The sequence below is a fragment of the Nannospalax galili genome, unplaced genomic scaffold (assembly GCF_000622305.1).
Source record: "Nannospalax galili isolate Female #2095 unplaced genomic scaffold, S.galili_v1.0 scaffold1174, whole genome shotgun sequence".
Taxonomy (NCBI): domain Eukaryota; kingdom Metazoa; phylum Chordata; class Mammalia; order Rodentia; family Spalacidae; genus Nannospalax; species Nannospalax galili.
The window spans coordinates 999,488-1,008,852 of NW_008335361.1; the positions used below are offsets into that span (position 1 = coordinate 999,488).

Here is a 9,365-nt window from a genome sequence, read left to right on the forward strand (position 1 = left end):
AGTCAATTCCAAATGGCTCAAAGACCTCAATGTAAAGCCTGAAACTCTGAAACTGTTAGAAGAAAATATTGTGGAAAACCTACAAGATATAGGTGTAGGAAACGATTTTCTAAACTGGTATCAATTGCTCAGGAAACAAGGGCAAGAATCAACAAATGGGACCTCATTAAACTAAAAAGCTTCTGTACATCAAAGGAGGCAACCAGGGAAGTGAAAAGAGAACCCACAGAATGGGAGAAAATCTTCACCAGCCACACATCTGACAGAGGTTTAACATCCAGAATATATAACAAACTCAAAAATCAGAGAATCAAGACAGGAAATAACCCAATTAAAATATGGGCTAAGGAGCTGAACAGAGAGTTCTCAAAAGAAGAAGTAAAGATGGCTAAGAAGCATCTTAAAAGATGTTCAACATCACTAATAATTAGAGAAATGCAAATTAAAACCACTTTAAGATTTCATCTTACCCCAGTCAGACTGGCTAAGATCAAGAGAACAAATGATACCAAATGTTGGAGAGGATGTGGGGAAAGGGGAACATTCATCCGCTGCCGGTAGGGCTGCAAACTGGTTCAACCCCTATGGAAAGCAGTGTGGAGAACTCTTAAAAAACTACAAATGAACCTATCATTTGACCCAGTTATACCACTCCTTGGCATAAACCCAAAAGGTATTATTAAGGGAGAAAGGGGAAAAACGGGGGCACCTTAATTGGGGAAATCATGATGAAGGGGTTAGTCAATGCGAGAGATAAATAATGCCTAGCTAGTTTTAAAAACCAGAGGGAACCATATTAGTCCAACAACCTACTGACAAATGGCACACAGTAATTAAAAGTACCAGATTGGTGGAACTAACCTTCTTGGATGTTTAACAGACATACTTTGAGGTCTATACTAATTTGGTCAGAGGGACATAAAGGACAGTTTTTGCTCCTTCCCCTCTTAGGTCGACTAGTTCCAGGGGACTATGAGCATCTCCCCAAATGTCCTGTAACTGTGATGGGTCACCTGTCCTCTTGATCAAAGAGGCTGAGGAGACCCCACGGGATGGACTTGAACCAGTGTCCAGTCTACAAAGAGGAGGGTCAACACAGAGGAATACTTTCCTCCATGCTTCCAAGCGTAGCCAGCCATGGTTGAGCAGAACCTTTGACTTATCTTCACATAGGTGTAACTTGTAAAAGAAAGGAGCCAGAGGCTCCTCCCAAGCCCATGTGACCCCTGAGGAACAGATCTTCAAATGGCCTTAAAAGTAAAAATAAATTGGTTTATCTGGGCCAACTGTATAGCCTTAAACACCTAAAAGGAAAGTACAACCAAAGGTTAAAGGAGCCAATATAATTTCATAAGAGTCCATATACATAGCTAAAGGCTACATAATAAGAAACAATTCCAGATAGGAGATACCTTCTTTTGAGTTGTTGGCCAGGGTGCCCCAAAAGACTCCCATATAGTAACCCAGCATAGAACTGGGAAAATGAACAGCAGACCCCAATCTTATCTGAAGGTATATTGACAACCAATTGCTGCTAGATGAGGAACAGCTGACCTTCCTAAAACAAAGACCTCTAGATAGGCTGACTAGAATCACCAGATGGACGAGTAGTGGGGAATGGCTGGGGGTGCTGACATGACAGCGGATATTAGCAGGGATAACAGGGTATAAGTGCTCTAGTGGGGAGAGGGAGGGTATTGGAAGGTGCCATATGGGAAGTGGGTGTACAGTTGAATAAAATGGGATGTTCTGTGTGATATACACACACCCTAAAAAGTCAACAAATTTTTAAAAAATGAATTACATTTGAGGAGGAAGCATAAAAAGTTACATCATGTTAATTAGTAGAGGTGATAAACATTACCATTGAAATCTACCCGAAGGCTTTATAGATATACACAGGTGCCAAGGATCTGAGTGCAACCGATTATGACTAGTAATAATCAGATACATACAGATTAGAGATGCATGTGCCAACATCTCAGTGTTAGTAGCAAAAACAATGAGTCTTTCTGTAAGAAACAGTATATTTTAAAATGAAATGGAGATCTCTTTTTAAAGATTAAAAACTCATTCAATTTTATGTCTTACAGGGTTTATACTGAGTTCACTATTGTATAACTGTATTAATTCAACAGTGAATCTAAAAATTTTTATAGCCACTTTTGAAAGAGAAGCATCATTGCTCTGGAAATTGTTATTGAGTATGTTAAAGCTGTAATGAAATGCTTCTTCTAAAAAATAATAAAATAAAATAAAATGCAATAAGTAATTTTTTAAAAGCCTTAGAATGATGACTAACTTCAGCCTAATCTCAGTAACAGCACACAGTCTATGAAGAACCAATTCCTTCCACTTACAAAGATGTTTTTCCTCTTTGGACAGGAAGATATGGATGTCTAACACATGAGAATGCAAAAAGAAAGATGACTAAATGCCTCATCTTTCAGTGTGATTGTCTATCTTGATATTTTTCAAGTGTGTCACACACTTACATGTCTTCTATCTGTGATTAAAGACTAGGGTATAACCCTTCCTCTGCAAGGGCATCCCAGATCAAACTCTTCAGAAATGTGGAGGAGCACAGGTTGTGAGACCTGGAGATAGGGCTCCAGGTCTTATCTGGTGAAACCATAGCAAGGCGCTTGATTCTTCTGGCTCTGGATCTCCTGCTTGTAAAATGATATCACAGACTCAATGGTCTACAACATCCCATTTTCCCTGCAAATTAGTATGACAATTAAGGGGGTACATGGTCCAGGAAGAACCATGACACTTGGAAAGTAGGAAATGCATATTCTACTCAAGGCTGTAAAACTAATGCTTGCCATAGCAGGAGACATGGGGCCGATTGTGAGTCATTTGAATTTTCAGGAAGAGAAAGAAATGAGCTTTACACACATGTGTGGAATGTTTTGCAGCTCCATTGCTATATGTTGAGTAAAGTGGTACGCAGGCCATCTAGTATGAATTCCAGCCTTCCTTCAAAGCTGACTTTGGGATCTAGCAGCTCTTGATGCTGGCTCTAGACCCCTTCTCCACCTGCTAACTATCTGCTGATGAGACTGACTCTGTGCTGCTGGAAGAGGCAGAGTCCAGGGTGGTCTTTCCTATGTAGATGTGTTCATAGGCTATTGGCCAAGATACCCTCCTCTCAGTGTAGTGATGCCAGCCTTCAAGGTTCTTCCAAAGGACACTCAGGGCCACCATGTAAAGGGGAAGCAAGGCTTCTCATGAAAGCTTGATATCACCTACTTAGATGACTTTAGGTGACTAGCATCAACGTTGAGGAAACATTAGGATAACCAGATTAGCACCAGTCTGTACATGTGTTATTTATAGTTAAAGCTCTTCTGAGATATGTGTCCCCAATAGATTGCACTGTACAGCATTGTAAAGCACATGCAAAAGCTAGGAGGGCCCCAGGGCTACATGTAGTCCATGGCTGAGCAAAATCTCTTTGAGCAGCACATGAATGTTTGCCACAGTTGGCTGGACCCTTCCACAGGCTAAAATCAGGAAAGCTAAGCGGAGACTGTCAGAGGAAAGGATTCAGAGCGGACTGGATGAGGTCATCAACCTCTGCTGGGAATGTCCATCACTGCAAACTGGGTGAGTCTGTGAGTGAGGTAATAGTGTCTGTTGATTCTTGATTTTCTAAATGGAATCAGGCTCGGGTAAAGAATGCTTCTATTTTCAAGAAGCGTTCACTGAAGTATTCATTTTCAAAGCATTCAAAAATATAAATTCACATAATCATTAGCACTTGGGTGAAGGATCTACATGGATGCCTGTGCAATTGTCGTGGCTACTCTGAAAATCCTCTCTTATGTCAAAAGAAGAAAATTATCAAAATGCATCATGTGTATAATATACACATATGTATGTACGTATGCAATACAATTGTGAAAGAACTTTAAAAAGTTGAAAGGAAAGGGTATTTCAAAGACAATCCAGTGAGAGTAGTGGTGGAGTCTGTTCTCCATAGCCATTTAGATAGTATTTCACACTGATCACAGGCAACTGGTGGTAGGTGATAAGTATGATGGGTTCTGACCAGGGTGGTGACAACTTTCATGCTTCTATGCTTCTGGCCAACTTGCGCTGGGAAGTAGAGCTGAGGTACCAGGTACTTACCTACACTGCCTGGCCACGTTCCAGGCTAATCCACTGGGGACAATCCTGAACACACTCATGAAGGGTTAGGGTGGGTGAGCTACGGAAAATGCTTGGATATGGCAAGCAGGGGTATATTTATGTATTGGTTCAATTTGTACTAACCTGCAATGAAAGTCCACTGTCTCCTGGAGGGATGTAAGAGTGGAGGCAGGAGGAGGGAATAAAGGTGGGGGGGGGGAGACAGCAGTAACGCCTCTGCAGGACAAACCCACCCAGCTTGCCCATGGGCTAGACACACACCTGCTGGTTGGCGCTCATCACTCGAATTGGCCGGCTAAGGTACAGGTCATTGTTCAAATCGTTGTAAGTTTTGACAGCAAAGTTCACCACTTTCTGTGTCTCCTGGTCATTGGGGTCAGCCTCCTCCACTCTACCCACTGCCACCTGCTTGTCCTTAGAGTTAATACTGACTGCAGGGTTCACAGCCAGAGCCAGGATCAGGGCAAAGGCAGCCAGCAGGAGCACTGCAGGGCACAGTGGACTGGCCATGGTCATTTAGAACTGCAACTCAGTAGAGCAGGAGGTGGGGGAGGGAATGGTCTAGAGGAATTCTGATTTGACACCTGGCTTTTTAATCTGTTGGGCTGGTCTGGCCATGTCCTCACTCTACCCCACCTTCTTCCATCCCTGGCTCCGCCCCTTCCCTACCAGCCCCAGTCCTCTCTGATCCTCCCCTCCTTCTACCTCTAGGCCTTCCCCCACCCCACCCCCAGGCCTGGCACTTCCTCCTGTCTCTTTTGCCCTTCCACTTTGCCACTTAGGTCCTCTCCTTCAGCTCCATCCCCACAGGTTTTGCTGCTGAGAGCTTCCAAGCTCAGATCACCCTTATCTCCACAAAGGGGTAACCACCCTCCTGGCCCCCCAAAGCCTGTGATTTTTAAACTCTATTTCTCCAGAAAAGTGGGGGAGAACTTGGTTTCCTGAGGTCCTTGCCGGTCAAGAGTATCCATGCTGTCAGGGCCCGGAAATCTCCTTCCAGGAACAACCGGTGTCCTTTCCTGAAAAATTTCTTTGCCAAATATATTGAGTTACTTTTATTTTGAAAAGGACAAAGGATTCCCTTTTTACAACTCAATGGCATCAATCATGACAGTTAGTAAATGAAGCTCCTGGGGTTTCTCCCTGGCCAGACCCTCTAGAAGGGAGAGACAGATGCTGGTGACTGAGTCCTGGACAAGATATGGCAGGCTGCCCATTATAGATGCCAAATGAATTCCTGTATAATTTTAAATTTTCTAGTAGGCACATTAAAGTGTATGAAGAAATAGGTAAAATAATTTCAGTATCTTTTTGTAACCTAAAATAGTAAATGTTATCTCAACATATAGGAATAATTCTTAATAAGATAGCTGACATTCTTGGCTTATATGCATTCTAAGTCCTTGGATTCTGTAAGTGTCTGTAACGTTAAGGCAGCTAGCCATTCAGACAGCCTCATTCCCAACATTCTGTGACTATGTGTACAGGAGGCTACAGGACAGCCTAGCTTCACTGTGTTCTGGGGAGCGCGAATTAAGAACAAGAAATTGCCAGCACTCTGCCTGCTGGAAATTGGACAAAAGGGAAGAAAGAGATGGGTTCTACTGAACACTGGCTTGGAGGGCTGTTAGGATCCCCAAAGACAAGAGATCCTGCCTAAGTCAATAAATCGGAGTCCGAGGTAGAAGGAATGACTATGAGGTACAGTACACTTGCCTCTTAGGAACAGGAACACTGGAGGATGTTTGAGCAGGGAAAAGGGGGACTCACATCCGACAGCTATGTGAACACTGACAGGGGTAGGGTCACGCTGGTGAGAGGGCAGACAGCTGAGGATGAATGTCAGAGCACATGGAGGGCTCTTGCTGCTCCTCCGGGGAGCCCCACTGTAGCTCTGGCACTCCGTCTCTTTTTGGACACCAGGTAAGTGTTTTTCCCAACTCAGCAGGAATAGGATGGGGTTTGTACGTGTTCAATCTTACGTATGCAAAGGAATTTTCGTGAGTGCACACAGCAGTGTTACCCCTCCAACAAACCTAGAACATGGACTTGACCTCAGAAAGCTCCATGGTGCTTCTGCTGTCCCTGATTATGTCCATGCTGCCCTGGCCAGACTCCTTCTGTGCCCGGAGACTTGTTCTTCTACTTGTAAACAGACTCTACCTACAATTCCTGTAAACAGATCCTGAAGTACTGGTATATGCCTTGGCCTTTGAGGCAGGAACATTTTTAGGGACTACAGTGCTTTTTTCTTAACAGAACTGTTAGGGTTTTTTTTTTCTCCAGGTGGAAGGACATTGTCAGCTGGGTACTGTGTGGGTTGGCACAGCTGAAAACCCAGGACAGTGCTTGACTGAGCTCACATATGATCCTAGGAGTGAAAACGGTGATGGGTATCTTCAAGAAACACCGAGCTTCATTACTCCTTGTAATCTCATCCACTGTGCTAAAAAAAGAAATGCTTCTGTGAAAAATGGTCAGAAGATGAAGGTGGAAGGCTTTGCCAGGACACTGAGTGGCCGTTTACTGACTGAAGAACAGCAAGAAGGACTGTCTTGGCAATGGTCATAGTCAGTGTCCTGGTTTGTTTCTCCATTGCTGTGACAAAATACTCCGACCAATACCAACTTGGGGAGGAAAGGGTTTATTTGTCTTACATCTCCTGGGTCACAGTTCATCAGGGAGCCCAAGGTAGAAATTCAGGGCAGGAACATGGAGCCAGGAGTTGGAGCACAGGCCATGGAGGAACGCTACTTACTGACCTGCTCCCCTGACCCCTGCTCAATCTGCTTTCTTATACAGCACAGGCCCACCTGGGCCCTCCTACATCACTAAACAATCAAGAAGATGCCCCACAGGCATAGCCACAGGCCAGTCCAATGGAGGCAATTCCCCAACTGAGGCTCCCTCAACCCAGGTGTGTTAAGTTGACACTAAAGCTATCCAGCTCAGTTAGCCAGTATCTGTCCAACCCTGCTCTGGACTTGGAGCTAGCGATAGGTGGGTCCAAGTCAACAAGAATCCAGTTGAAGACATCTAACAGCTCTGTCCATGTAGGTACGGGGGAGGCAGTAGGTGCTAACATAGAAGCTGTTGCAAGTAATGCAAAATATACAGCTAAGATCGTGAAGGTAACTACAGTGGATAACAGATGCTCAATGCAGATAGACAGTCTTATACTAGAAGAAGCTGTCTAGGACTTTCAGAACGTAAGAGGAGAAGTCAATGATTAAATCCAAATCTTCAAAGGACAGATTGACTCTCTTATCAGGAGTCAATATAACTAGTGACTTTAAGTGGAGACCAATATTCCTTTATCATTTGGAAGATTCTAGGGCCTGTAAGAGTTACACTACAGCTACCACAAAGCCTGAGTGACAGCTCAACTGTTTACAACATGGTTCACTGAGTATTTTAAATCCAATGTTAAGACAAAGTAACTGGAAAGATTCCTTTCAAAATATTACTGCTCATGAATACTATACCTTGTCACCCAAGTGCTGGTGGAGATGGACTAAGACAGGAATACTCTAAAATGAAAATAGAAACAACCTACATGCCCCTCAACTGACAAATGGACAATGAAAATATGGTACGTTTCTACAATGGAGTTCTGCTCAACAGTAAGAAAAGATGAAACTATAAAATTTGCAGATAAATTGGTGGAACTAGAAACTGTTATACTAAGTAAAGCAACACAGACTCAGAAAAGCAAGCGATGTATGTTCTTCATTTGAGGATCATAGCATTAATCCTTATATGTGAGTATATATCCTGATGGAACAGCGGGAGTCAGGAAAAAGGAAAGGAAACATGGAGGTAAAGAGAAAGAAAGATCCTGAAAGAGGATGATAGTTGGGAACAGGTGCTGCGAAGAGGGAAGTGTGGGTATTTAACTGGGAAGGGAGGAGGGAAAGATACACAAGAAACCATGGGGGTAAAGGAGAAGAAAGAATTCAAGGGGATATAATAGGAGGCAGCTATTATTAAGGAGAAAGTGGGGCCACTTAAACTGGGGAGGAGCCAGGAGGCTACACAGGGAGAGAGAAAGGAGAGGTAAATAAAGTTTAGGTGGAATAAAAAATCAAAGGGGAATGAATTTTTTAAAAACCTGGAAAATGCACATACAATAGCTGAACATTAGGGTGTGTGTATATTTGAAGATAATATAACAAGGAGCACAGTGCCAGACAGAAGAAACTTCCCTTCAAGTTATTGGTCAGAGTAATCCAAGAGACTCCCAAAATACCACAGGCTATTGTCACAGCCCTTGATTACCTCCCAGAACTTGAAAGTATGAAGACAGGACATACTTCAGACATTGGAGACTTGGAAACCTTCTCCTTGAAGACTAGCTCTCATAGTTCTAGAGGATACTGTGCAAGCTGCTAAGGGAGAAAAATCCATCAATGCTCCAGCCCATCTCTAAAGTCTAATAACCACAATGACTGGCACAGAAAACTAGCTCTATTAGTGCACTGTTATCCAGGGGTAATCAACAGCTATCTAATTGGACTTAAAGCCCTCTCAATGTGAGGGTACTCATGAGTGGCACTGTAAATATAGCCAAATACACATGGCTAGAGAGGTCATAGATCCTATAGAAAACCCTATCTCTGTGATATGTCTAGACAAGTGAAATTTCTTACAGTATGCTAACATATATGGGTCCTATATTTACAGACAAGTGTACCATACACTATTAATCAAAGAAGCTTCTTTTTGTAACAAACAGAAACTATTACAAAGTTCTACAACTGGTCACATACAGAGAATATATATGTGAAAGATGTACAACTCTAAGTGACACATTTACAGTGGAACCTCTACACCTAAGATTCATGGAACATAGAGGAACAAGGAGTAGAGAGAATTCTAATACAACTCTCAATTCTCACCAGCAAAGCTTCCCTTTACAACAAAGTAAGATGTACACAGAAGGCCACAACTGGCTAAGTTTTAGAGAACAAGAGACTGAAGAGTGCCTGTCCCTGGATAAGACTCCTATACTGAACCTCACCCATCCACACCTCAGGAACAATTGCAAAAGAGGAGGCAAAAGATTGTAAGAGCCAGGCTTGCCACATGAACATAAGAAAACAGAGGCTTTCAGGCCACTGGAAACTTGCTCATATGAACTTGCAGCAAAGGTGACAGCGTGGACAAGACCTATGCTGACTCAATCAGTCAAAAATCCAGCATAAAAT

General features: G+C 43.0%; 1 protein-coding gene across 1 annotated transcript in view; it reads right to left on the reverse strand.

Moving 5' to 3' along the window:
• LOC103731649 (cystatin 10-like) overlaps positions 1-4,668 on the reverse strand; it is an 11,699-nt gene extending 7,031 nt beyond the window's left edge. The window contains exon 1 of the mRNA XM_008830027.1: positions 4,420-4,668. Within this exon, the coding sequence (XP_008828249.1) occupies positions 4,420-4,668 (249 nt within the window). The remainder of the gene's footprint in view (positions 1-4,419) is intronic.
• Positions 4,669-9,365: the final 4,697 nt, after the last annotated feature.